Here is a 26,998-nt window from a genome sequence, read left to right on the forward strand (position 1 = left end):
GTCTAGGAGCCCGGAAGAACTGAGGATTGGGAGCGCCGGGGTCCGAGAGGCACCAAGGACCACAACACGAACCGATAGCAACGGATACACATCTTCAAGTAACACCGCGATAGTTTTCTGCGCCGCTATTCATCTCTTGTCCTTCCGAAATAAAAGTTGGATGCGCCATCCATTATAATCGGCACTCCGTCTCGAAGGACCAACCAAACCGGCCACCCTATCGGCTCGTCTTCATCCTCGAGATGCTCAAGTTGAAGCCGCCTCCATCGCCGTCTTCATCAACAACTTGAGCCACAACATCGGACAGCTGCGCCGCCCTGCCATCCAAAACCAACGGCTTAATGCCGCGGGCCGACCCCCTGCGGCACCCGCCGCTCGCCTATGTCTTCGACCATCCAACCAACCCTGCCGTCGAGTCCTGGCTAGACACCCTCCCGCCCTTAGCCAAAGAGCCCTGCCGCCGGGACATCAAACAATGGCGCCGCGCGCGAGGCGGCGAATCATCAGGCCACAGGACCTGGTTCATCTTCTCCATCATCATTCGCGCCATCTCGATGGTTGTTGCGATCATCGCGTGGAGTCTGAACGTGGCGGTGTTTGTTGAAAGCCGACTGTACCGGGGAGGAGTTCCGGGGAGGATGATTGCTGTGCTTGTGGTGGTAGGTTTGCCTTCCTTCCTCGCTCGCTCGAGTCATTCGACGGTACTGTGGGAGAGGACTGTTATACTAACTGATGTTTTGCGAAAGGCACCCGTTATCATCACTTGGAACACAGCGGAGTTCATCGCAATTTGTGTCCGAAAATCGAGCGGGATACCAGCCGTGTATCATGTCTGGGCGGATGGGATATTGTTTGCGGGCATCGCTACCACCACGGGAATTGTGCTGGTCAATTTGATCATTGGAATCGCAACGTTTGGGCCGGCGTATGATGAGCCGTTGGGAAAGGGCATTGTGGAGGTTGCGATGCTGCTTCTACTGATGTGAGTCCACGCTACCTGAGCCTCCAGCCTTCACTGGGTCTGGCCTTCCTGAGAAACAACTAACCGTACGCAACAGGCTCCTCCACTGCTTCCTCTTCTTCAACTACTTCTGCCACAAGCTAGACAGACACGACCCAGGACCGTTTGTCAAGACGACCGGCCTATCATTGGGCGATCGGGAAGCCGCAACACTTGAGGGGGGATTACCTACAACACAGCCCGAGCCACCATTCCGCTACAAGTCGTACGAACATTACGCCAAGGAGGACAAGGAGATCACGAGTGTCGGACAAAGGCCCGACGGAGGATTTGTAATCGACAAGGGTGTTGAAGACATGGAGCAGACCGTCGGGGCGAGTACTACGATAGCAGCTAGGCAGTCTGAGGATCAGATACGGTATGAGATACCGGTGCTGCCATCGGTGTTTCCTCCACAGAAGTCCGAAACGTGTATATGAGGCAGGATATTGGCTGCATTGTCATGGAATGATGGACATGAAGCGCAGAGAAGGACAAGAGTTGGATATACTACAATGATGACCGTAATGACAGACGATGTTCGAGCAATGAAAGGAAAACAACAAGAACAGAGAGATTTGTCTGGGAAGGGAACTCCAAACCCAACATGAAGGATCGCAAATAGCCTCAATTGGAGAACGTGTAGCCGAAGGCTACGGTAGTCGACGCGGAGTAAACGCCATCACTATTTGCTGTATCCTTTCCCACAGCTCCTATAGTACTCTGCTTCAAAGAAAGTGAAACGCATTCCATCCCCATTGCCTAACCCCAGCCTTCTCCCCCTTTCCTGCCACCGTTCCCCTCTAAGCTTCACGCTCGAACTTTGAAGGCTGACAACCCAGGTAACACAGCTAGCCGGGTTATGCTCATCACGAAGCCGAAAGACAGAGGGATGGACAGCCAATCCTACCCCAGGGAGGCTCTGAACCTCCTCGTCGAATGTCTGACCGGTGCACTGACAACCCCCTAACAGACATCCAATCCAACAACCGATAACCGACTTCGAATGATCATCGTAACACTACCTCCAATGAATACCCAAGCCCCCCAAAGACGGAAAACATACCTTAACTCTTGAAGTTTGGAGTGTTATAGGGCAACAACGCCCGGCGTAGCTCCCGCAAAGGTTCATTGAACTCTTGACTGGGTCCGGCCGGCCGCCTGGCTTCAATCACACCCCTTTGGGATATCCTCATGCAGGGGCAGAGGGCAGAGGGCAGGCTCTCCAAACTGGCCTTGTTGAATGGATGGAGCTTTGTGTGGCCGAGCCGGAGGTAGAGCTGGAACTGGAACTGGAGCTGGAGCCTGACAAGCAACTGAGAGATACCTGTACCTTACATAGAGGTATAGAGGTATCCAAGGCTGCCTGCCATCCACCTCCTCGCTTCTTGTTGTGTGAATTGCGGGATGGTCTCTACGCGCTCACGAAACATTTGTAGACCTGCTCAAACCTCTTTGCTGACGATGGACGTATATGGTTCAAATCATGACACTTAGATTCCCTTCCACCAATGTCCCTTCCTTCCCCGGAGGCGAAATAGATCCCAAGAACCTAGGTTGAGACTGGAACCAAAGGTAGGGGGTGGGAGGACATGATGGCTTGACGAATGGACGTTAAAATAAAGTTTACTAGTCCTGACGTCGGAATAGAGTTGAGGGGTTGACGTTGAGGTTGGAGTGGAGTTCCACTTTGGAGCGACTGACGTTGAAATGGAGTTGCCGCTTGACGTTGAATGTGGATCTTCGATCTTAGGATCCAGGTTCAGGTTTAGGTTCAGGTTCAGGTTCTAGTCCAGGTTCTAGCCCGGGATCTAGTCCAGGCTCTAGTCCAGGTTCAGGTTCAGGTTCAGGTTCAGGCTCAGGTTGCAGAACAGATTTTGAGGGGTAAGTAGCCAGATGAAGATGGAAGTCAGAAGGCGGACTGGGGTACTGGGCAAAGTAGATCAACAGGGGCCGGCAGCAGTGGGCATTTAGTATCACTGTAAATAGAGGTAGGCATGATTACGGGCAAGGCCAAGGGCATGGAGACGGACACAGGCACAAGCGCGAGAAGCGGAAGCACACCGGCATTTAGCTCAACTTGAAACGCAGAGAAGCAGTTAGTTAGGACAGCCTAAGGGCGTGATCATCAACCCGTTTACCTACGTAACTCTCCAGCATGCCTCCATCTCTATCCTTGTTCCTCCCTAGAGATCAATCGTAGATGTAAATGTGGGGAGACCATCTGGCGCCTCAAACAGGTCTCTCGAGATGCCAGTGACATTTAGAAAGAAAGAGGGGACTATCAGGGCAGGATGTAATGGAATAATACCGGTCGGTGCATTAGGGCATGTCCGTGGGTAGCTAAAGTGCCAAACCCGTGTGTTTGGAGCTGGATGTGATAGCTGTTGTCAAACATGGGAGCATTGAAAGGGCCTATAAACGGCTGGGTCATTATCCCACGCATGTCATCAATGGTCTTGAACGGCTTCAACGGCTATTTGTGGGTAAACTGAAGTTGATTACGTATGTCTGATCCCTCCTTTTGAGGTTGGAATACCTGTTGTGTGTCTGATGGTACCCGTATAGCTGCTCTATATGCCTTCTACCCTTTGACAGCCGTCCTTGTACGCTCTTCTCCTTTGTCAATGCAGTATTCCAATCCGGGCGCCCGGTCCCAACCTTCCCCATCTCCATCTACCCCTCCACAACCTCCTCCACCCACAGCTTCACCTTCTCAGCAACCTGTTCGCTATGATTAATGCAAAAAGCATGCGGAATCTTGTCCTCATCAATCACAATCTTCGTCCCTCCCTCCTTCCCCGTATGCCCCTCCCTCTTCCTCCTCTCAATGAACTCATCCCGATACTGATCCGCCACCCAATGATCGTTTTGCCCGAAGTAGAGGAAGAACTTGGGCTTCTTTCTCTTCTCCTCCTCTCCCTTCCTCTGCTCGTGCTCCTGACGGATCTGAGCATCAAACCGCTCCCAATCAGATTCGATGCCCTCCATCTCTTTAGCAACCACTTCTTGTTCTTCGTGCTCGTCGCGCTGCTCATGGGAAGTTGGGGCAGTCGGCGAAGACCACCACCCCCACCTCCCCTCCCCATCCCTAATCTCCCCCATCTCATCCTTCCCCAAATGAATCGCCTGCCAAATACCATCTCTGGACTGCAAAAACCTCGTAGTAACCTCGCTTCCGTGCTCCGACATACCCAATACCCGTCTGGTAATCCACCGCAGCGCAAACCCTGGCACCAAATCGACAAAGGACTTGGCGAGCACGTGCGCGTGGTTATTCAGGAAGGGAATGGAGCGGATCCGGGAGAGGTGTAAGCCGGAGGGGGAGAGGTGCATCTGGTGGATTGTGGGGAAGAGGAGGAGGGCTGTGGTTATTGGCAGACTAGAAGAAGAAGATTGGAGGGAGCGGTGTAAGATTTCGAGAGATAGAAAGCTGCCGACGGAGTGGCCCGCTAGGATAATTTCGTCGAAGGGTCCTTTCTCTTCGTTCAGTGAGACGAGAGAGTCGTAGAGATGGGCGATCTGCTCCTCCAAGAGGAAGGGTTCCGTTTCTGGGGATCCCGGTGAAAAAGGCTGGTGGTCGGAATCGGAGAAACCGATGAGGTTTTGCCCGTAGATGTGGAAGGTTATGGGTTGTTGGCCTGGCGATGAGGCGGATGTGGATTCGAGTTCGTTGAGGAGGGAGCGCAGGTGGGTGAAGAAGGGGGCGTAGTAGTCGATTAGGCCGGGGTTGCCGGAGATGAAGAAGAGGAGGTAGCGCTTTGGTTTTGTTGTGCTGCTGTTGCTGCTGGTGCTTGTGGCGTTGGGGGATGGGTATTCGAGAAAGGGAACGGCGCCGGTTGGACGGCGCGTTGTGGCCGGCGCTGGAGGTGGTTGTGGCGGGACGGAGGAGGACGACATGTTGCGAGATTTGTTGACTGAAATCGGCGATTTTGTTGTTGTAAGAGCGACAGTGGATGACGACAAAGGAAACCCAGAGAATTGGAAGAGACTGGAAGCGTTGCGCCGGAAATGAAGTCGAATCAGACTCCTGAGCATAGCCGTGATGTGCTCGTCAACTTTGAGATCGGGATGAACCGACGTCGATAGCGGGCCCGAATTGCACTGAACGGAGCCAATCATTGCAATCAGCGGAACAAGCGGACCCAAACGCCAAGAAGGCGACACCCTGAAATCGCACACCCGACCCTAACCCTCGCCCCTATTGATATCAAATGTGAAATGGCCCAGAGTGCCACACGTCTTTGATGTTGATATTCCGCTCGTTCTCGTGCCTTCATTCGATGAGGCTGTCGTTCTTGCGATGCTTAGATCCCAATTTGGATTGGCCGATTGTTTGCCTGATGGGCTAGCTCACGCTGGAGAGCGAGTAGAGGTACCTCTAGTTGGGCATCATCAAGGTCCAATTCCAAGCCTTGCTGCCGGTCTCGTTCTAGAATTTCCTCGAGACGCACAAGCTCCTCGAATATCCAATCTGGAGGTTCCGCGGGATTATCCAAATTTTCAAAGTTCACTTGCAAGGGAAAACCAAGGAACTCTTGCGCAAGAAGAATCAAATACAACGCCCACAAGATGGCCTCCAGGATGGGTCCAACCCTCGACAAGATCTCGAGCATCTCATCCACCGAAGGGGCTCTCAGGCGAAAAGGCATCTTGGTGTAGGTGTGTGCGTGTAGAGGTAGACAGAGTGCGATGAGAATAGAGTGGTTGGGATGAATTAATATGTCCTGTTGGGCAAAGAGACAGAACATGGATGTCTTTTGGAAATTGGAAGAAAGGGAAGGGGGGAAGGCAAAAGAACAGAAGGAAGGAGGTAGGTTTTGTACTTCTTGTCCTTGGTCTTTCAGTGCCATGGCCTTAACGCATTCGTCTACGTCCGGACCTGCATGCATGTCGGATGTCCGAACAAGAGGTATCTCCGTCCCCATCTCCGCCACTCGAATTTCTCTTGCAGCCTGCATGTATCCAGGAATACCCGCAGATACACGTGTTTGCGGACCAATGCACCGAGAGGGGTTTCCTGATGCAGCTGCCAGTGGTCAATCATGTCAAGCACCTTGAGGACCACAAAGCGCCGGGCTTGTGGGCTCCGGCCTCTCACAACATGAAATTCACAGCCCGGAAGCTCACTGCAACGAACGCTTCATCGTGACTCAGGATACGTTCCTCTCAACACCAACAAGCTTCCCATATACCCTCGTACAATGTCCTGTTGCTGGATCTGGAAGATGTTCCCCTATCACCATGCCGAATCTGAGGGTATCCAGTCCTGTCTAAGAAGTGCTCTCGGCCCTCCTCTGGCTAGAGGTAGACGGACCATTATGGCGTTAACAGTCCCCTTGGCTAGAAGACGGCGTGACCTCAGCCTCATTGACGTTTGGATGACCTCAGTCCCTAACGAAACACCGTTAACTGTGGCTGATGCCATGGAAAATCAGAGGAAACTCTCTTCAGCAGCTCCCTCGTACCGATGTAGCAAGAAAACTTTCATTCCGGCCTCGAGGCACGTGGTCACAACATCGAAGCAAATGGAAGACATCGAACACCTTTGATTCCAAGACTAGACTGGACTATTTACAAGATGTGACCGCTGGAAAACATCAAATCCTCCGGCGCCTTGCCCAGGCCCGTTTGTCGAAGTGAAAGGAGTGAACAAAGACAAAGAAACACGAAAGTGGCAGCGATGAATTTGATTTGAAGAAGAAGAAGAAGAAGAAGAAGAATGTTACGATCCAATAAGGGATCACTTATGTAAGCAGCTAGATAGACCAATCAGGAGCGCCGCAGAGCCGCAACCGTAATAGCGGCGCAGCGGCGCCCTTCTGAAGGTCGGTATATAAGACGGCCTCCCCAGGCCTCTTATATTACGGCTCTTCAGCAAGCAATAGCTTTCACAATCGATCAGTACCTTTTGGCTACTACTACCGTTGTTCTTATTCCCAGCGATATACTCCTGTGCTTGTAACGGTTCGTCACAAAGAAGAAGAAAAAAGAAGAAGAAAAAGATCAAAGCTGAAAGGCCAAGGCAACGAGCAGAAGGCAAAGAGAGCAGAAAAGAGAAGGAGAGACCGCTGGAGGATATCCAGCTCCATCCTTCCTATCATGACACCAATGATGGCCTTCTCACCCTCGCGGATCTGGTCAGCAACGACCTTGGCGACCTTGGGCTGGTTGCGGTGGTCCTTGGGCATTTCCAGCTCGGTCTTTCGTGGCAGGTATTGCGCGCTGTGTGCTTTTGCCTTCGATGAGAAGCTCGAATGCCCTGGCGACATTCTCGTTATAGCGAGCACATGCCTCGTCTTTGTCGAAGCGGAATGCCGACGGTAAAAGTCAGGTTACCGCAAGAAGTTGCCTAGGTCCCTCATGTTAGCATGACTGTACGCCTGCAAGTTCACGGCCCTTCTCTCCAGTTCTTACCTCTCTCCTCGCAGCGTCAATGTAGATGTAGGCCATCATGACAAAGGAAGTCCAGAGCACCGCGTTTAAGGAGCCGGTGATGTCTCTCACGTTCTTGGCACTACTAGAGTCCTGGTTCGCACAAATGAGTTGGAAATCGTGGATGCCGTTCGTGGCTGTCGGGATTTAGGTAGGTTCGTCAAGCCAGAGACGAAACTGGAGTTGTTCGGTTTCAGATCGGCACTCTTGTTACCTACGATACAGATGGGTACGTTATCGGTTTCTATTCAATAGAAGTCGCAAGGTAATATTAGCATGGGTCCAGTACCAGACGGTGATCTGAGGAGAAACTGGGGATATAGTGACTTACCCTGCCGCCGCTGGTGTATTGTGTTGCTGCCACGACGGGCAGCCAGGTCGAGTAGAGACCCTTGAAACCCTCGTTACGAATGACTTTTCTAAAGCAGTCGATCGAGTTGTCGGACTGCTTGCTAGGCTGCGCGCCTGGAGGAGGGGGTGGTGGACATTGGGATGGAGGTCGAGTACATCAACGCTCTCACCAGAGATGGGGTCGCGGTAGAGGTGGGAGGAAGAGGAGGGAAGAGTGATGGGCTTCGGCCGTGTTAGAATGACAACAAACGGAAATCAGAGGATCTTGATGGACATACCCACAGACCCCGCTGCTCGTTTAGCGAACGAAGTGTATACTTGGCCCTTGGATGCCCAAGCCATGAGCAACAGAGACTGCGTCATCTGTCCCGACTGACTGTTGGAGAAGAGGCACAACCAGATCGATGCCAAAGATGTCGAGTTTGTTCTGGGGAGTTCGCCGAGAGAGGAGCGGCGAAGGATCGTGAATTGAGCAAGGAGCAGACCCCCGTGACGCAGGGGAGACTTGGGGAAGAAGATGACTTGTGTGTGCTAGTAGGTAGTGTGGGCGTGTATCGCTGTGAGAGATGTTGTTTGCGTGACGATTGTCTGGAAGATGTGAACTGATTGTGAAAGAAGAGGAAGAGTGCACATTGGGTGAGGATCAGAGAAGAGATCATGCGGGGACCGCGGGGTTTTTATCTGCGTGGAAGATGAGGGACTGAAAGTGGGTGTACGTCTAACGTTGTCTTGTTTGGGCAAGAGCTTTGGTGGAACGAGAGACGAATGAACAAAGACTCAGTCAACCTTCGGTTCCATGTCACGTCACAAAGCACGGGGGAAACCAAGGCACGACGGAAAGCAAGATACCTCTACGTCAGATGGAAGGCAAAGTAAGACGGAAGGTATTGAGAGCACGATGGAAGGCAGATCACAGCAGAAGGCAAGCCACGGCGAAAGGCAAGTCGCGACGAAAGGCAAGTCAGCAAGTCACGACGGAAAGCAAAGCACAGAGGAAGCCAAATTGTGTTCATCATTCGAACCAGGCGCCCCTTGTCCACCTGTTGTAGTCTAGGCCCCCTCCTCCACCCTCACCGCTGCTCTTGTTGTTGCTGCTGTTGCTGCTGGTGGTGTTGCTGGTGCTGGGGCTTTTGCTGCTGCTGCTGCTGCTGTTGTTGTTGTTGTTATTGCTGTTGCTGTTGCTGTTGCTGGTGCTGGTGGTGGTGGTGGCGGCAGCAGCGGCGCCAACCCCCGCGCCGTTGGTCTTTTCGGTCATCGTGCTGGTGAAAAAGACAAGTCAGAACTCAGAAAGGCAATGGCGATGTTGTATGTTGGTGGATGGACTCACAGTTGTGGGGGGCACCGAGGGACTGGGGGCCTTGGGAGAGTTGGAAGCACTGTGTGGTGGGTGAAACTGAAAATCTGGTGTCAGAAACATGAAGCAATGGCAATGGACCATGTTGGTGTGTACTCACAGTTGTTGAGAGGGAGGGCTCTGGGGTTGCAGACGTGCTTCGTGTGTGACTGGAGTTGGGAAAGACAAAGTCTGAAAGATTGTGAGCAGTGATGCTGGTTGCCGGTCGAGAGAAGAAGAAGGAAAAAGAGAAGGGACCAGGCTGGGTCCCGTTTTTATGCTTTTCGGGAGAGGGATCGAGGCGTGGGAGTCACTGCACTCATACATCAGAACGCGAAGTTCCGAGTTCAGAGCAGTCAAGGCAGGTGCCTACTCCGGACGAAATCACGTCTTCCTCGAGGGAGCGTGACACTTGGCAATCTCCTTATCACGCACCTGATGATCAACCTTGAGGTCACTTCCCTGCAGGCAAAATGACGGGAGGTTTCATATTTCACCATGACGGCGGTTGTGGACTGCAAGAGCGGGCAAGTCTGAGGGTCTCGGCCTTGCTGAAGGCACGCCATGACCCGTATGAAGCGTTGAGCAATAGCCGCGAAAGAGGCGAGCATCAGATCCAAATCAGAAGTTGCGAGAGACTTTTTGAGTCACAGAAGGCAAGCAGACGGGAAGTTACAGCTTGATAAGCCCTCATAAGCGGAGAAGATGAGCCGTAAAGGTACCCGGTGACGGGAACATGCGTTCGGGCAGTCACTGGCAGTCACAGTCACGAGAAGGTGACCAGTTGGTCATGGATCCCAAGATCGAACGATGGCAGATTGCACAATAGGAAACCGCGGACCCAGAAAAAGTGACTCAAGGGGCAGGCGGACGGGAAGTCAAGGCGCCCAATTTGTCAGAAGCAGCGGAGATCATGGACCGTAGAGGTGCTCACAAGGCCACAAGTGAGCTTCGAGATCAGGGGCAGCCACGGGCCCAGAGTTTTGAGAAATCACGCGATGTCCATGGGAAATGGAACAATGGGAAATTGAGAAGCAAGAATGGGAAACCACGAACACCTCAAGGTCGAGAATCAAGAGGTAGGCGGACGGAAACCTCCAGGCTGATAAGCTCCCGGGCGGAGAACAGAGCATCTAGACCAGAGGCAGCCGCCGCCTTGCATCACGAAGCCTCTGAGCACGCAATGGCCGCAGAGAGCCGAACGATGGGAAGTTCAATTGGGAAGCCACGGGCTCGAGAAGGTCGAGCCACCACAGAAGAGGCAGGCAGACGGGTAGTTCCAGCTCGACACACCCCTGGATGATGATCTTCGCGGCACATTCTCTCCGCACTTGCAGGTACAAGAAGAGTGTCCGATCCAGCACGACTTGTAATCACGGGAGCCTGAGCAGCGATCGCCAGCAGAGAACATGGAGAGAACCAGGAAGGCGCGAGTTCTGGAAGCCTGGTCGAGTCTCAAGAGGCAGGCAGACGGAAAGTTCCGGACATCATGACAGTGAGAGAGATCGAAATGGAAGGAGAAGGTGCCCAATCGCAAAGACTCCTGGCCTGATGAGCATCAAGTCTAGCGGTGGGCAAGCTCAAGGCACAACCACCATGAAGTTGTCGACAAGGTGTTGATCCACCTTCAGCTCGACGAGGAAAGCCAGAGCTGCCCCGCGCAGAGCACCAGGAGCGAGTACGCCAGGAACAAGCCCTCTTCAGGCCAACTGTGAACGAGGGCATGGACGAAGAGCTGGTGCAAGCAGCGGTGGATTGGCAGTTGGGAGTCGGGGTGGATGAAGAGGGGTTCTGGTTGAGTTCGCGGATCGCGTCCCGTCATGCGTCCCTTGTGCGGTTGAGTCCTTCCAGAGAATTGGAAAGAGTCGTGCACTTCTGCCTCCCGGCCTGGATCTCGAGGCCAAGAGCAGTCTCGCACTTCTCCTCATTCTCCGGGCTCCGGAGACACTCACACTCTGATTCCAATTTTGGTCTCCGTGAGCTCCGTGTTCCTTCCAAGTCTCCCGCCTTTAGCCGGAAGACGGCCGTGAGAACTGGCCCGTTCTTTGATGACTGCAAGTGGCGGAGACTGCCCCAAAATGTTCGACCTGTTTCCCGTAGAGAGAGCAAGATACTTCCAGCCCTCCTCATGGAGTTGATCACAGCCACGAACCACCGAGTCACTCGCAGATCACATCCACCTCTCCCAACAAGCAAGGAAGGAAGGCTCGAAACCGCAAGTGCCTGACTTCAATCGATGAGCCTGGCTGATCATATTTCTCCCATCACGCGTCATGTCACAAGAACTCCCCTCCCTGCAGGTGCCCTTTTTCTGGACCCACCCACCTCTCATTTGCCCGGTCCCGTCAAAAGCCGTCAAGGGCAAGGCCGAACGCAAAAGGCAAGAACAATGAAGCTAGACCAAGGGACAAACGAACGTGAGTGAAAGAAAAGGGGTTGGAGCAAAGTGACAGGAGGCAGAGAAGAGTGACAGCCGTCCTCACTTTGCTGCCAGCCATCTTGTGCATGGGAATGATCATCTGCTGGTGCTTCACAATCTACTATGCCATTTTGATTCTGGCCCACCTGCACAAAGATGCCACCCACTCTGCGGGCAATTCTCGGGAAATGATGGAGACATGGGGGGCAGCCAGAGAGAAAAAAGAGGCCATCATATCTCTAGACGTAGTGACATGCTTGTGGTTTGCACCAAGGGCCATTTGTAAACCTCTTGTTGGTTGAAATGGCCGCCTTTGGCATCACTGAGAACCAAAGCCAAAAGACAAACGGCTCCGTGAATTGTTGCATTATTCCTTGTTTGCAGTAAAGACGTAGCTCTGGCATGGGAGACACAGGCAGGAATTGCCATATGCACTCAAGGGAAATGATAGAGAAAGACTACAAGAGCATGGAGATCACTGACAAAAGATCACGGAAGCGTCAAGGTCAATAACGATGTTGCGAAGTACCAGAGGGTGAAGGTTGTATTGTTACTAGATGTGACATTCATCCCCAAATAACAGGCTAGAGGTAGGTACAGGTACAGGTAGGAACTGTGATGTGCAGTCTCAGCTTCGATATCTCCCGCGAGATTCTTCAGCCTTCCACAGCAACCAGAAACGCGACAACAAAAACCACACAATGGCCAACCGACACGGAGGGTACCAGCGGCGATAATCTTGTCCCTGGTCACCTGGACCATCTCGAACAAAGGCAGCAGAATCTTGAGGCCGTTGCGCGACCTCGTGTACGGGCTGTCACCGCCCACAGAACCCTTGACTATGGACACAGCATCAGCCACGCCCATGCCCCCCATGATAGGTAAGGTAGGTAGGCACTTCAGGTAGGAGAGGTGATCAGGCCCTCGGTTGGGATACTTGTCGCCACCAGACCGGCGTTCAGGATTGACTGGGCGATATCACCTGCGGCCATGGATACGTTGAGCTTGTTTCCCTCTCCCACCTCCGCCGTTGACACTATGAAGGAGGAGGTGGGAGAGGGTCGTCTTGGCACGAATGGGACTACACGGGAAGCCCTCGCACCCAAAGAGGCTCAAGAGACTCGGGAGAACTATCAGAGGAAGCGAGAGAGACTCTCGTATTGCGGCCTGGAGCAAGAGAAACAGTGGTGTCAGCAAACTTGATGGTAGACTGAAGGGAACATGAAGACTAATGAGGAATGAGATGGGAAAGAAAGTGAACACTTACCAAGGAACGCTGCTAGGAGCCACGGCATCGCTAAACTGATCGGGCCCCAAGAAAAGCTCGCCCGTCTCGGAGTCCTGGACGGCGTAGGGAGAACGAACAACTTGAAAAAGTCAAGTCACTTGTCCTGAGGCTGCCTCCTGAAAACTTTGTCAGGAACAATATCCGTTTGAGATCACGGAAGGGGATGTACTTACGGGCTCCCACAAGCACACCGGAGATTGAAGGAAGAGTCGATATCGGGATCGTTAATAAGACCCTTCCAGCCGACGGTCGTTCTAGGTTCTCCTACATCCAGGTCGGTCGCGGTCTTCGTCGTCATCGGCATCGACGCCAGCTGCCTACAGGCGGCCCATAACAGTTGAAGTGGTGAGGGCGACGGTGGTGGTCATGGTGGTGCCGGTGATGATGGTGGTGGTGATGGTGATTGTGGCTCTACAGGCCGACGGGGTGTTGCTTGGAGCCGGAGAGGGAGGTGCGTGTTTGTGTTTGTGGGTCAGAAAGTAGATGGTGAACAACCAGAGGATGAGCGTTGCGAAGGCTAGGAGTACCTTCAAGCCAGTCTTGGCATCTGGGGACAAGCGGCAGAACATTGTGAGAAATGAAAAACAGTGGATGTTCACTTTGATGTTGGATGACAGAGGAAGAGGGAGGGAAAAAAAGTCGAGGGAAAAAAAAGAAGCTCTGGATTTCACTTATGGACAGGCTTTTCCAGCCTTGTACCTAGGTACCGTGACTGTTACCTCTTTCCTTTTTGAAACGGACGGCTGGCCATTAAGTTCAATCTCTGTCTGCCCTGCGTGCCTGCCCCTGAGCCTGGAAGACTTGCTCCGGGACCGAAGATCTACTGGATACACCCCACCTTTCACCCCTGCTCAGGGCACGCCTCTGGTCTGTTCTTGAAGGGCCTTCTTGAAAGACCGGATGGGAAGGAGGGAGGTACTTGGCCAAGGTACCTCTTCTCTCAGCGCAGACTGGCCCGACGTACGGTAACGACTTGGTTGGCTGAGTTCTTTCCGTCGTGCTCTTGGGCTCTCGGCTCTGAGAGACCATGCTGGTAGACATAAGACTCCCCTTCTCCCAGGTCTTCTGCTCGTTTTGTTTCCCTATGTCATCAATGGACTTTTCTTTTCCAATTTTCAAGATCACCATCGCACCAGGAACTCCCGATTATCTTTGCCTGATGGGTTGCCGACATCCTCTCCCGCTTCGCAACATAAGTGTCCCGTCAGCAACCCATCAGGCAGACTCGGCCTCGAGGTAAGACAGTCTGACTCCCGTCCTTTCCTTTCTTGCCTTTGCACCTGTGATAGTTCTGGTTCCTTTCAAGCTTCCAACATCCTTTGCCCCTCCGCAATCACAGACTTTGTCAACCTCCTTGCCATTGGACATCGCTCTTCCATCCTGATAGTTGTGCATTTCTGATCAAATACACCATTTGAGCAGCGCCGGAAGAAAAACAAGCCCGTCTCAACGGCCCCGCTACAGCCCCAACCTCGAGTACTGCACTGGCCGAGACCATTTGGCGTCTCAAGGTACGCTCAACCGGCTCCGCCCCCATGCAACACTTTGCCCAAGACACAACCTCAGCTGACTGCCCTGTCAAGAAAATGGAACCAAACGTGGGATATGGAGACAGAAAATGCACATGCAGCCCGCCAACCACCTTGACGGTGGCGCTGTACCCGCCGCTGCGGTCGAACAAGGTGTGTACTGCAAGGGACCGATACCTCCTGTCACCATGTCCATACACTCGCTGACAAGTTCGATGCAAGGCAGGCTCTCTCGATATTGGATCTACCCAGCAATGGCAATCTCGCCCTGTCCTCAACCCACAGTGATCCTAGGTTCCCTCAGTCACTGTCGTGGGAGAGCCTCTCCGCAACGCTCGTCGCACAATTTGCCACATGGGCCCTTTCGAAGTCATCGATCTTCTTGTTAATGATGGCCCGAGTTTCCTCCGTCCTCGGCATGGTCCTTGCAAGCAACCGGAGAAGATTACTCCCGAGACCGGTGTCATCGAGACAGACCTCCAGCAATGCTCCGCCCAGAACATCAACGAGCAATATACCGACCCAGTCAACAAGATCAGTCTGGGAACGAATTGGCACGGTCGCATAAGTCCTCCTCTTCTGTTCACTGTGTCGGTATGAATGGGACTACACGGGAAGCCCTCGCACCCAAAGAGGCTCAAGAGACTCGGGAGAGCTATCAGAGGAAGCGAGAGAGACTCTCGTATTGCGGCGGCCAGCGGCTCCTAGAATAGCAGCGTTACGCCAGGCTGCGGGACAACCTCAGCAAGCAAACACAACTATGGGACGGCGTGGTAGCAACTCTGCTGCCTTTGGCGGTAGAGCACTGACTCCCGCGGTTTCTTGCTTCGGATCCGATTCCGAGTGGAGGAGAATAGGTGGCGTGGTGGTGGAGAAATACGAGCTGGCGGCTACACGAAAGGGCAACGAGTTGAACACTGGGTTTTCTTGTAAATATTGTGTGGCTTCCTTCGCCTTGGTTTTCTTTTTCTCTTTCTCTTTCTCTTTCTCTTTCTCATGCACTCCCTCAATCGAAAAACTTTTCAAATATATTGGTCTTGTTGTATCCGTCCGCTACATGTGACATCGATCGGGACTGTGTGACAAGTATGACTTGACAATGATGTGACTATGAATCCGTGATTGATTGGAGACTATTTGCTTCTCTCCTTGATGTACTCGACAAGTAGAGGTACACCGTAGATTGTCAAGTCCGTGGCTTCTTTGTTCTGTCTTTGGATCTCCGTGTTTGAGGTCTTCTAGCTACCTGTACTCACAAGAACACCGCAGCTGGGCCACACATAGTCCGTGGTTTCCAAGAGCACAGAAGTGACGCTCTCTACCTCTACGAGTAGAGCGGAGTGTCCGGTCAAGATTGCGAGCAATGTTCCCGTGGCCGGCCTGATACCGCCCAACGTATCTCTATTTTATAAGGAACCCAAGGCAGTTCCACGTCCCCCGAAATCGAGCGATCATCGAGCTTGTTTAAAGACATGTCATCTTTCTAGCCTTCAAAAAACAAGACAAGAGTCAAATCATGCTCAACGACCATTGCGAAGGACATGTTGACATGGTCTTCAGCCCTTTCTCACCTCACAGCAAAGCCAAGGTCACTTGAACAAACACGGCGATCTTACGAGAAGGAATAAACCAGCTCATAACCCACAAAAGCGAGAGGTTTGTTTGCTCTCGGTTTCAGCAGCAAATAGAGACGAGACAGAGGAACTGAACTCCAAGACTCCGGACGATTTACGGGGACAACATGGAAATTGGGACAGCAGGTCGTCCCAAGACGGAGAAGAAAGTCTCCCGTTTCGTCTCTTCTATAGGACAAGAGCTCTTTCATGCCCCTGCTTTGTGAAAGCGGTAAAACGTGAGGTGAGAATCTTCAGGAGTATTGGAGGAGGCACACGGTCTGGAGAAAAGTCGGCTTGGGATATGGACATGTCCAGAAGGCAGCCCGGAGTTTGAGTTGATCAGACATGGTCCTGTAGAGCTTGGTTACTTTGGAGCAGCGCAGTTAGGTATTCTTGAAAGCAATAAATCACTGCCCGGCGTGTACCAGAGACCTCAACTTGAACGTCGACAAAAGACGCAAAGTGTGCCCAACAAAGTGCTTGTGCCTCACGCAGCCTCAGCCTTCAGGCACCCAGCCGCGCGACTCAACAACTGGACCATGTCCAAGCAAATACAGATAAACGACAGGCCTGGACCAAGTTTTTCAGCCTGCCGTAGTCCTTACATCCACACCCCGCGTCTCCGTCACCCTTTTGCCCTCTCCCATATGACTTCATCCCTCTTCCGTGCCCCTGCTAGCCTCAACAGAAGTTTCCAGAAAGAAAGCCTAGACTACCTCTAAGGCTTGTAATACGGATGGAAGTTCTCATTCAGAGCTATTCAGAATGTTGAGTTGCACAGTGGTTTTCACAGTTAAAGTGAGGCAAAAAGTTGAGTGTCTGTCTCGCCCAGGACGGGGAGGAAACGATATGGTCCGAGCTTGAGCACTTTTATCGGATGCCTGCTCGATCTAGCCTCAAGGGTAGCACAAGGATATATGCTTCTTGAGAATGAAGATGACCGGGAGAGTCCTTTAGAGGTAATTGAGATGAAATTCGGAGCGCAGAGCTTGAGTGTCTTGCTCGGAGGAAAGTCAGCGAAGACTCGGTGCAGGCCAGGATGAGTTTGGAAGCTCGAGCAGTTGCGAAAGTGATATGGCCTGTTCAGAGATCCATTATTTCAGGCTGTCATGCTTTGTTGCAGCCGAGTTGAGTTTGAAGGTCAGCAACCTCAAGGGAGCTTTGAATTCGAGCAAGATAGCAGCAATACGGAGTTGCGCTCCATGTCTTCAGTTCGGGTTCTTTGCCAGAAGATTGTCTCCGCATTCGAAAATTTGATGAAGCCGTTGCAGAAATAAGGCCAACATCCCAAAAGTGAATCAACGGTGATGGCCATGGTGACTGCCTGACAGCCCAGAAACCCCGCGGTCCGTGACCGGGACGTAATTCTCCAAACCACCCCGCCATCCCGTAGCCGCTCCTTCCAACTTCAAGACGGCGTTTGCCCTGCAGGGATACTAGACCAGAGCTTTTCCATTCTCTGTTATCTCGTCGCGTCTTTCGTCTCGTCTCCAAGTTCGAGACCCAGATATGCCAAGGGCTAGTGGCTCGATTCTTTCGTTCTGTTGTCCCGGTGACGTCCATTTCGTACAAATCCCAAGGTAACCAGCCGTCAAAAGACGGGATGATTTGAAAGTACTGCAGCCTCGTTTCAGAGCTCTCACAATAGGATCGTGGATCATCCTCAATTTGCCCCTCCATAAAATCTCACCCGGGGCCAAGATTTCCTTCCCTCTTCTTCCTCTTTTCTTCCCCAGGTATTACCCCGCCAGCAAGCTCTGAGTGAAGAAATCCAACCCCAAAGCAGTCAACAGCAGTCAACAGCACTCTCTCTTCTCCACCATAACAGTTGAAGATCCTCCCAAGCTACAAGCCACTTCTCGTCAGCTCGCTACGACTTTGTCCCTTCTCCGTTGTCTCTGGCCGCCTCCCTCTGGTCAAGAAAGAACTTCCCCGGGCTTACCTCTCTGAGCTCGTCTCTCGGCGGAAGACGCCAAACCCCAAAAGTAAGACTCTCAGGTCCTTTGATTCTTTTCTCAGATTACTAACCCCTCAAAGTTGCCGCGCTTCTCCCTGTTCACCCCCAGAGAAAGCTTCCTTGACGACCTTACCTTCAGCAAGGGCGTCAACCTTCCCAAGCGCCCGAAGTCCTTCTCTCGCTCGTCTTCGACTGCTGCCCCCCGACTCTCCGTCAGTCTCTCCCCACGCCACAACCAAGCTCGACATCCAGCCCGAGTTTGTTCTTCGGCCCCTCCTCCTCTCCGACGGACGGCAAGGACTCTCCCGTCTCTCCACCACTGCTGCCCCTGACTCTCCTCACCAGGAAGTCAGTCCCCGCCACTATCAAGCTCGACCTCCTCTACCTCCCCACGGCAACCAAGATGTGCTTCCGCATCGACCAGTACTGGCACTGCCACCACGAGCACGGCGGCTGCAAGGGCAAGCTGAACAAGCTCACCGACGACGACCCCATCCTTCCCAAATGGGCGCCGTGCCAGCGCGCCAAACGGACTGGCAAGAGGTGCGAGGAAGTCATGGTCATCCCGCAGCACCTGGCCATGTGCTGCCCGATGCACCACTCGCGGCGGATCCGGCAGTTGGAGGAGCTGTGGCAGAACGAGTGGAAGAACCAAGTGTTCGACCACTTCTCCCAGAGGCAGAACCACCTGTCGGACCGGGAGAAGGCCGACTGGCGTCGCGCCCGCGACCTGGAGAAGAAGCGGTGGGACGAGTTCCAGCGCAAGCTGGAGCCCGTGTACGCTCAGCTGGGTAACCGGCTGAACGCCGCCGTCGTCCGCGCCTTCGGCAAGACTTTCTACGAGCGCATCGAGCAGATCATGCTGGCTTTCGTCGCCGTGGTGCGCCGCCAGTGCGTCCTCGACCCGGAGAACTTCGAGCGCGCTAAGAGGCAGGAGGCTCGCGAAGCTCTGCTGGAGCTCGAGGAGAGGGACCGCCAGGCTGCTGCTGGTGCTGCCACCGCTGCTGTCGCTGCCGATGGCCCGCCGCCGCCCATCCCGCCCAAGAGCAGCAAGAGGAGACAGAGGTCTCTGACTTCCGTCAGAGAAGGTGATTTGAAGCAGGCCCAGGAAGCCCTGAGACAGATGACGTTGTCTGGCCCCGCTGGTGGCTTAGCCCCAGCCCAGACTCGTCCTCTTCCTCCAGCTCCTGCTCCGGCTCAAGCTGGCTACACCGTTGCTCGCGCTCCGGTTGCCGCCGCCGCCAGCCCCTCTTCTTCTTCCTCGTCCGCGTTTGGCCCTGAAGATCACGCTGCAGTCGCTGCTGCCGCTGACATCGAACGCGCCTTCCGCCCTCCTTCGAGAGGTTCCTCCGCTGCCTCATCTTCGGGTGAGGAGAGCGAGAGCGAAGACGAGACCCCTTGCTCCGCAGGGACTTGTAAGGCCCAGCGTCAGCTGGGTCTACAAGAATCGCCCCCATCGTCCCGGGACCAGCGATACAAGGGCAACCACAGTGCTCCTCAAGACCTTGGAATCAAATGCTGCAAACAGGCAACCATCGCCCCCAAAGACCTGGGACTCGGCGTATAACGGGCTGAAAAAACGACTCCTTAAGACCTGGAGCAACGTAAAGGGGCAACTTTAGCACTCCCCGAAGACCCAGGGCGAGGAAGTTTGGGCAGATAAAACGCACCCAGAAAACCCGGGGTTGCGTGTGACAGGGTTGAAAAAACGCGCCTGAAGACCCAGGACTAGCGTGCAGGGCTACCTTTTGTTCCGAGGTACATCTTTCTTTCTAGCACTCCCCGAAGACCCAGGGCGAGGAAGTTCACGGGCCAGTCATTGATTTCCGCTCCCAGAAAATTTCCCGGGTGAAGCGAAGTATGGGTTGAAAAAACGTTCCCGAAGACCTGGGATAGACGTGTTGGCCAACATGGTTGTTCATTGGGAGGCCGGGATGGGATGAGGGAGGCGATGGGGTAAGGGAGATGAGGCACAGGATCCGGAACTTCGATGGCGTCTTTTGCTTTGAGCATCTGGCATAGTGTTGTGGAAAGGAAAACAATACCAATGACAGAGGGCAGGATGTCGGTCGCTTCAAGATTCAAGAAGGAGGCTATTGCGTGGTCTTGGGAGCTCTTGACAAAGGTCTACGGGCTGGATCCTGCCAGACTTTATGTCATGACGCGTTGGGAGGCGCTGATGATATTCTGGGATTCACTTGTGATCTTTGGTTTGGAGTTCTCGAAGGAGGATTTGGGTTCAGGATGAACGGTTTCCCGGAGTTGAAGGTTGATACCCCTGGTGATGAATTGATCTGGTTCTGGGCTGCGCTTGAATGTTCCGTTTGGTGACTTGATGCTTGTTGTGAATGTGAATGCGTGTTCCTTGACTGAGTCAAGGAGTGTTTGCTTTCGAACCTAACTTTATGCTAACTTAGGTGTCTCTACGGATCGCAAGAGACAGAAGGATAAAGAGTGTCCAAGAGCCAGGCGGCGGAAAAGGCACGACGCACGCTTGCCAAATTAACCGGCTTTCCGCTTCTCCCTTGATTCCACTCACGAGCAAATTTCGCGAGCTGAGAAGTCGAAGGATTGCTGGCGCATTTGGCCATAACGTTCATGAGATTCTGCTCAAGGGGTTCGTCGGTGGCGGCATGTAGGTGGATGCGATCGATGCACCCGTTTCCGATTTCGATGATGTTAAGTCGGACACGGAAGCCTTGCGGGGCATCGAACGCTATCTTGCCGTCGGATTCGATGGAAAAGTTGAGAGCGCCGTCCGAAGCTCCCTTCCAGATATGTGTCGATCAATGCGGCGGAAGGGGCGGCAACATCCACGTCCTCGGTCTTCTAGAATGAGGCGAAGGCTGAGGGAAGATGGGAAATCCCTGGCTCAACCGTCTTCTGCCTTTTGGCAGGGCGTTCACCCTCAGGGTCGTCCGGGGGTTCGCTGAAACTTCTATGGACAGCATTGCTGACCTCCTGGTGGAGTTTCTTCATAATTCCATCTCTCTGTTCGGGAGGCCAATCTTCTTGGCTGTAGATGGTAGTCTCTTGCCGCCACAGCCCGGCGGTATAGTCGGCGATAGCCGCGCTCAATGTGGAGCACCGAGGCATCCAGTGAATTTGTACCTTGCAGCCCTTCTCTGCAAGGTAGTGGGAGTACGGAGTGGGCAATGCTCGCGGCACCGCCAACCAGAACAAGTTGGCGGCGCAGCTCTGGACGGACCAGGCGGGTGGTTCCCACTCTTCTTGGTGGTATCTGGTGGCAGAGGCCGAACGCCAGCAGCTCATTAGACCCGGCAAATTCCAAAGAACAGCCACCCGCTCGTCAAGGAACTATTGTCTCTGGTTCCCTACGGACTGGAAGATTTGGCAACCGATGCTCTTGCCGGAAAAAGCTATTGGAGGACACGGCCAGTCCCGGTCAGACTTAGCCTAGTTCATCATCAACTATGTGCAGAATACACTGCATACACCGATCTCCCTTACATAAACTGGGCCATGCCCACCTGTCTGGTTCCCCTCTTCTCCTCTTTATCAGACAGAACACAATACATCTTGCATTACCTTGCATTTCCCACTTCGTGCTTACAGGTCGCCTGGTGGGGCCAGGGGGGACAGGTACCCGTGGCTTGGACACTCCCAAAGGCTGACACTGATTCAAGCCGATTGAACACGAACAAACCGAAAAGCCCCAGGAGTGCCTGGAATTACATCCTCAAACACGTTCCACATTCTGTTAATAATGTTGTGTGTTATCCTCTGGGTGAGTGTCTTGCTTCAAGGTACAACCGCGATGTGCACCGCCGAAATGGACCCGACCCTTGTCCAGCGCAGCCATGTCTTCTTCACTCCTCGACCTTTCTTCCCTTCCCTCTTCCTTTGTCATCCAACAGCAAATGAACTTCCACTGGTTTAAAGAGAATCTCTTTTGCCATACCAGGGGCATTTTCCATCCCAACAATTCAAGGGCGAACCCTCTACACTGGAGTATTTCAGGACTCAAACGGAAACTTCATGCTATTGAATGGGGAGGAAGCTACAGAAAGAAAAGCAGCAATGGCCGCACAACACAAAGAAACGGTTAAGCAATGGGGCAAAAACAATATTGCAACGAACCTTTCCAAACCCAATCTAAGTTGGACAGACACTACACATCCCAGAGGCACCAGAACAAAGTAGCTGGTATTATTCCGAACGAAAATTCGGAATTCCATTGCGGTATTTGCAACACTCCATTCAAGAACGCCAAAGCTTTACGCGAACACCGGAGAGGAAGCAAAGTGATGGAAGAAGTGATGGAAGAACGGATTCAAGTTGACTTACCCGAGCTCATGGGAAACCGCTCTGCCGTGGCAGAGAGCCATCACGGCGCCCATTACATTAACAGAGCTGGCCCAATTATTATAGAAATCGGCAAATCGCATTCCTCTCATCGCTTGGAGCTAAAAGTTGACGACTCCTGCCTCGTACAACGCGACGCCCATCATCGTAGTTCCGATGCTTGCGGCCGAGCCGACGATGGTGTCGAGGGTCGGTAGGAATCCTGGGCGCTCATTGAGCGGCCTCATGTGGTCCCAAAGAACCGCGAACTGCTCGATGCCGTAACCTAGAAAGGGCCACAAGGCTCGAGTAGAAGCCGTAGGGCAGGATGGGCTTGAAGGTGTGGTTGGAGGCGGCGTTAAGGTTGTCGATTCTGGTGATGCTTCCGGAGGTCTTGGAGGGGAGGTAGAGGAGGGTGGTTTCGACTAATGGGCTAAACCGCGCTTAGAGGCGTGGTGGGCGTTTATGGCGTTCTGCGGTAGTGGTCCTCGAGCGAAGTGACGAATTGCGTTGTAAGTGATGGATGCACTCAAGTGGATAAAGATCTCTCCATGTTGTGGTGGTTCCTCTTTATAGTGGATGTACTCTTAAAGCCGTCTCTGTATTCGCCGGCGGTGAGAGTAAGATCAGACTTAAAAGTCTTTTGAAATAGTAAATCGGATGAAAGAGAGAGATCAAAGCATCGTTTGTCTACGGAAACATATCAGATAGACGAGCACATATCAGTCCAGTTTCTCGATGCCCTTTCGTCTCATCCTCTTGAGATCATTTGCGCCGTCTTTCTCTGTGTCTCCATGCCCCCAGTCACCAGCACCATTCATACCTCTAGTAAGAATCGTCGTCAGTTAGATTCTGGCTGTGGGCACCACTTGTTACGCGAAGAGATGCTTCACAAGTGATGCTGACAGAGAATGATAGAGTGAGCAACTGGTTGCTGGACAGAGCAACAGTGCGTAACGGTTGACGACAGTCTTGTCAAAGGAAGCTGAAGACAAGCACTGTCGAGAGCCTCAACCTGGAACCTCGCACACGACTTCACAGAGTGTGAGCAAGATAGATTCTTGTGTGGCTCAAAATCCTTCTTTCCTTCCAAAACTTCTTCTCTACTCCATCAACCTCCTCACAACCTGCCCTGTCCTTGCAACCTCACGGCATCACGGCAAATCAATACTGTCAATTCTCAACCCCTTGCTCGCCAAGCTTGTCTTACTACCTGTCGTTCGTCGCACCACCTGTCACCATGGAGGACACTGAGATGCACTCAGCGCCTCCCCGCAACAATCCCATGGACAGCCTTGACGAGTGGATCACCAACTACAGCGATCCCGACGGCAGTCTTCGCACTCTGGCGCAAGATTGCACGATGGCTCCCCTCACTTTGGAGTCAGACCTGCGTTTCCCTGCCCGGCCCAGTCGATAAGGAAACCGGACTTTTGTCCATCATGCGGCCTGCGCTTGATGACATCTACCTCCAAACCACAGTGTCTCATTGGGACAAGGCGAAAAAGAAACCGTCGGTCACACCAAAGCCAATCGATGAAGCCGAAGATTTTTTCATCATTAATTTGTGATGTTTTCCAGTCGAGGATGTCAATGCATGCATGTCGTGCCGCAGTCGTCACTTAGAATTTGCCTTTCCAGGCCATCTTGCGCAGCTCTCGAACAGAGTGTAGGACACGATGTTCCTGTTGCCCTGTGTGGTTGGCTCCCCCGACTTTCTGCTCCATCTCAGAGAGTTCCACCATGCCGTCGGCCTTTTTTCTGTGTCTTGGCGCTCCTGGCGTTTGGAAGTTGGTGACCCTCGGGATATGAGCGAGAACGACCTCATAGACCTTGGCCTCCGCTCCCCCCTCCCCGCGCCATCTCAACCAACACCGCCTTCGTTTGGCTCTGCCTCGGCTTCAACCTCTTCATCGACTTCTTCTTCTGTGTTTGGCCCCGGTCCTGCCTCTTCCTTTGCCCCTGGCTCGGCTCCCGCCTGCGATTCGTACCCGTTACCGACTCAAGACTCGATCATTGCTCGCATGAGAGGCAAAGCTTTCATCAGCTGTTTCGATGGGTCTGCATTGTGTTCTTTCATCAGTTGCCAGTGTACCCATACCACCGTGACAGAATGATACTTATAAGTCCGCGAGGACTTGAGCGATCAAATGTCGCCCAGGTACCTCTACCTACCTAGGTACAGGAGGCAGGAACAATACGCCAAACTAAGGGCGGACCCGGAGAGATATAACAAAGATCTTGCACGGAAGAGGCATCGGAACACCATCAACAAGGCTTGGCAGACCAGTTTCTCCGCGCTGCAAGCGATCGCCGGAGTATACGATTACTCACAAAGCCCTACTCTGTACCTCGCCAATCCCTCCTCCCAATACCTACCTTATAGTACGGGCAGTTTTTAAGACTGCCTAGTGTAACTATCGAAACGATGGTTAGCGGTGCCCTATGGGCTTACTATATGTCTTTAGCTTCCGAAGATCTACAGCTTCCGGATAATTGCCCGTGGCCCCGTGAGGCCCTACCTTTTGACGGGCTATGTAGCCATGCAGCAATAACCGAACCGGTTGACAACCTGGAACGCAAGGTGGGCGGGACAACGCAAGGCGGAAGCGGTATTATAAGGAGATTGAAGACTTGGATGCCAGTAGGTAAGGTACCCAATCGTTCGAATCGTTCCCTCCCAAAGGGGCCTTGAAAGGGTCCCCGGATCGACACCGCCCAAAACATCAAGCTACAATGGAACACTCGCCGCGAAAACGTGCGCATGGAAGGAAGGAGGCAAGACTGTCAAGAAGTTTGGATTGGCTCCTGGACCTGCGCTCGCTCAAGACGCTCGAGATATCCATCGACGCAGACGGATCCGTTCCTGACGGGCAACCGGTTCAGCGTTGGAGATAACTCAACTCAACTCAAATCTAGGTCTGGATTTATTTGAGTGGGTCAAATCAGGGTAGTGATTTGAGTTGAATTGAGTTGCTTACAAATATTTATAAATAAAATCACGTTTTTGGTATTTTTAGTCTCAAAAGTGCTCTAATTCTTACGATTTCTAGCTTACTAAACCCCCAAAACCTCCTTATAACTATAAATCCCTTCCCCAAGACAATCACAACGTCGTATCCATCGCCTAGACCCTATTAATTATAATCTAATACCCTAAATACCAGCTAAAACTTGAAACTCTCGATAATATTAATATTCTCGGCAATAAATCTCTATCTCTAGCTATTAATAGTCAATTTAGCGCCGCTAAAGGAGTACTTACAATTATTTATTATAGAGGGTAAGGAAAAGAAATTAAATGATATACGAAATAAACGAGGGTAAAAACTCTTATTAACCTTCCACTACCCTAGAGCGTTATTAATTGTGTAAATATTATCATTAAAATAATAATTGAATTCATCCTCCTTCTTTAGCTCAAATATGAGGGTATTATAAAAATCCTTATTAATAAACTACTCGTTATTAATTCGCTTCGCTTATTAATTATTAATATTAGGTAGAAGGAGAAGTACTAATTAATTAATATAATTAATATTATAAATAAATTAAAATTTTATAAAGGTATTATCCTACTCAATAGGACCGAACCTCTTATTAATCTTTTAATCGCAGTAACTAGGGTACACAATATATATAATCTAATATATTAGGCACTTCTCTATCAACCCTTTATATTCTTTAAACTTAATAAAAACCTTATTAATAATTAAAGTAACAGCTTTTATACCCTGATTAATTATATTATTAATATAATTAATAGGGGGAGTATCGCCAAACTTTTTTTTAAATAGATAGGGTAGCTTAAGAGGATATAATTTAAAACGAGGCTTAAGAAGGCTAATTAATACGAAAAGTATATATACAAATACTTTGTTAAATAGAAGTAATTATAATAATATTTGACTTTAAGATTTCTAAACCCTTAAACGGTTCGAAAGCAATATTACTTCTAAATTATACCCGTATTTTAATAAACTTTTTAATAAAGTAGTAGAAGCTAAGGATAATTATTAGAAAGAGGAGCCCTCGCTTCCCAAATTATTTAATAAAATCTTCGAATAGTTTTATTACTTCTATAATAGTAATAAAGATAGCCTAATCGTTATTACTAAACTAATCCTCCTTAGGGAATCGCTTAGATAGCTCTAAGTAATTAATAATTTCGCTAATATAATAATTAATGAATTTATGTAACTTCAAAGCGTAACGGATTATATAATAGTTAGAATTCTAACGTATTATATTATTAAAAATAATATTAATATTAAGAGAGAAAATATCCTCTTTAATGATAGTACTAAGCTAAAATTAAACGTTATTATTAAATTAATTATTATAATTAAATTATATAATTTCTTAAAACTTTACGCGATATTGGGGGGCTTTTTCGAATAAATTAAACGACGTTATATAATCGATTAACCGGGCCTTCCTTATACTATTTTTGAAGTAAAGTATTTTTATTAATAAAATTAAGGCGGGGTTAAAGATCGTTAATAACGGAGGTTAGGGGTCCTTTCCCTTTAATAATAGCCTTTACGCCGAAATTTAAAATATAATTAAAGTAGCGGAGGCAACGATAAAATACCTCGGGTTCAACCTCTTCTTCGCTAAATTTAGGGTAGAAACTTCTAATAATATAATAAACGTAACGATTATTAACTTCAATATTATTATTCTAAAAATAATTAATATCATTAGGATAAATTTCAAACTTTTTAATAATTTATAATATTATAACCGCGATATTTTCGCCATT

The 26,998-nt window shown here is 51.2% G+C and overlaps 9 protein-coding genes across 9 annotated transcripts; 5 read left to right on the forward strand and 4 right to left on the reverse strand.

Moving 5' to 3' along the window:
* Window positions 1-68: 68 nt before the first annotated feature.
* B0H65DRAFT_91364 (uncharacterized protein) lies at window positions 69-1,534 on the forward strand. Its single transcript, XM_062831560.1, has 3 exons — window positions 69-659; window positions 747-982; window positions 1,059-1,534. The coding sequence occupies exons 1-3, from the start codon at window positions 342-344 to the stop codon at window positions 1,438-1,440; spliced, it is 936 nt and encodes a 311-aa protein (XP_062683850.1). The 5' UTR covers window positions 69-341; the 3' UTR covers window positions 1,441-1,534.
* Window positions 1,535-3,482: 1,948 nt separating this feature from the next.
* B0H65DRAFT_517930 (uncharacterized protein) lies at window positions 3,483-5,072 on the reverse strand. The gene has a single exon (XM_062828686.1). The coding sequence runs from the start codon at window positions 5,036-5,038 to the stop codon at window positions 3,677-3,679; it is 1,362 nt and encodes a 453-aa protein (XP_062683851.1). The 5' UTR covers window positions 5,039-5,072; the 3' UTR covers window positions 3,483-3,676.
* Window positions 5,073-7,277: 2,205 nt separating this feature from the next.
* B0H65DRAFT_439582 (uncharacterized protein) lies at window positions 7,278-8,128 on the reverse strand (the record flags this gene model as incomplete). Its single annotated transcript, XM_062825424.1, has 4 exons — window positions 7,278-7,352; window positions 7,418-7,528; window positions 7,767-7,900; window positions 8,065-8,128. 4 exons carry the CDS (start codon window positions 8,126-8,128, stop codon window positions 7,278-7,280), a joined length of 384 nt encoding a protein of 127 aa, XP_062683852.1.
* Window positions 8,129-8,646: 518 nt separating this feature from the next.
* Window positions 8,647-11,346, forward strand: B0H65DRAFT_439583 (uncharacterized protein; the record flags this gene model as incomplete). The annotated part of the gene is made up of 5 exons (XM_062825425.1): window positions 8,647-8,658; window positions 8,841-9,091; window positions 9,198-9,228; window positions 9,949-10,198; window positions 10,733-11,346. 5 exons carry the CDS (start codon window positions 8,647-8,649, stop codon window positions 11,344-11,346), a joined length of 1,158 nt encoding a protein of 385 aa, XP_062683853.1.
* Window positions 11,347-14,581: 3,235 nt separating this feature from the next.
* B0H65DRAFT_455120 (uncharacterized protein) lies at window positions 14,582-15,043 on the reverse strand. Its single transcript, XM_062826225.1, has one exon. The coding sequence runs from the start codon at window positions 14,919-14,921 to the stop codon at window positions 14,646-14,648; it is 276 nt and encodes a 91-aa protein (XP_062683854.1). The 5' UTR covers window positions 14,922-15,043; the 3' UTR covers window positions 14,582-14,645.
* Window positions 15,044-18,331: 3,288 nt separating this feature from the next.
* On the forward strand, window positions 18,332-19,495 carry B0H65DRAFT_439586 (uncharacterized protein; the record flags this gene model as incomplete). Its single annotated transcript, XM_062825426.1, has 1 exon — window positions 18,332-19,495. One exon carries the CDS (start codon window positions 18,332-18,334, stop codon window positions 19,493-19,495), a length of 1,164 nt encoding a protein of 387 aa, XP_062683855.1.
* A 584-nt stretch (window positions 19,496-20,079) lies between these two features.
* Window positions 20,080-21,201, reverse strand: B0H65DRAFT_567180 (uncharacterized protein; the record flags this gene model as incomplete). The annotated part of the gene is made up of 3 exons (XM_062830358.1): window positions 20,080-20,297; window positions 20,468-20,696; window positions 20,806-21,201. 3 exons carry the CDS (start codon window positions 21,199-21,201, stop codon window positions 20,080-20,082), a joined length of 843 nt encoding a protein of 280 aa, XP_062683856.1.
* An 800-nt stretch (window positions 21,202-22,001) lies between these two features.
* B0H65DRAFT_439587 (uncharacterized protein) lies at window positions 22,002-23,653 on the forward strand (the record flags this gene model as incomplete). The annotated part of the gene is given in 6 exon segments (XM_062825427.1): window positions 22,002-22,447; window positions 22,524-22,638; window positions 22,716-22,745; window positions 22,965-23,061; window positions 23,204-23,277; window positions 23,291-23,653. 6 exon segments carry the CDS (start codon window positions 22,002-22,004, stop codon window positions 23,651-23,653), a joined length of 1,125 nt encoding a protein of 374 aa, XP_062683857.1.
* Window positions 23,654-23,912: 259 nt separating this feature from the next.
* On the forward strand, window positions 23,913-24,350 carry B0H65DRAFT_439588 (uncharacterized protein; the record flags this gene model as incomplete). The annotated part of the gene is made up of 1 exon (XM_062825428.1): window positions 23,913-24,350. One exon carries the CDS (start codon window positions 23,913-23,915, stop codon window positions 24,348-24,350), a length of 438 nt encoding a protein of 145 aa, XP_062683858.1.
* Between the last annotated feature and the right edge of the window lie 2,648 nt (window positions 24,351-26,998).

This window comes from Neurospora tetraspora, assembly GCF_033439725.1.
Source record: "Neurospora tetraspora strain CBS 560.94 chromosome Unknown B0H65scaffold_2, whole genome shotgun sequence".
NCBI lineage: Eukaryota > Fungi > Ascomycota > Sordariomycetes > Sordariales > Sordariaceae > Neurospora > Neurospora tetraspora.

Bases quoted from the DNA above. Each gene is read 5' to 3' on its own strand.
- B0H65DRAFT_517930 (XM_062828686.1), bottom strand. From the start codon at position 5,038: ATGCTCAGGAGTCTGATTCGACTTCATTTCCGGCGCAACGCTTCCAGT.
- B0H65DRAFT_91364 (XM_062831560.1), top strand. From the start codon at position 342: ATGCCGCGGGCCGACCCCCTGCGGCACCCGCCGCTCGCCTATGTCTTC. The intron at 660-746 runs GTAGGTTTGCCT...GTTTTGCGAAAG, and splicing joins TGATTGCTGTGCTTGTGGTG to GCACCCGTTATCATCACTTG. The intron at 983-1,058 runs GTGAGTCCACGC...CGTACGCAACAG, and splicing joins GCGATGCTGCTTCTACTGAT to GCTCCTCCACTGCTTCCTCT.
- B0H65DRAFT_455120 (XM_062826225.1), bottom strand. From the start codon at position 14,921: ATGCGACCGTGCCAATTCGTTCCCAGACTGATCTTGTTGACTGGGTCG.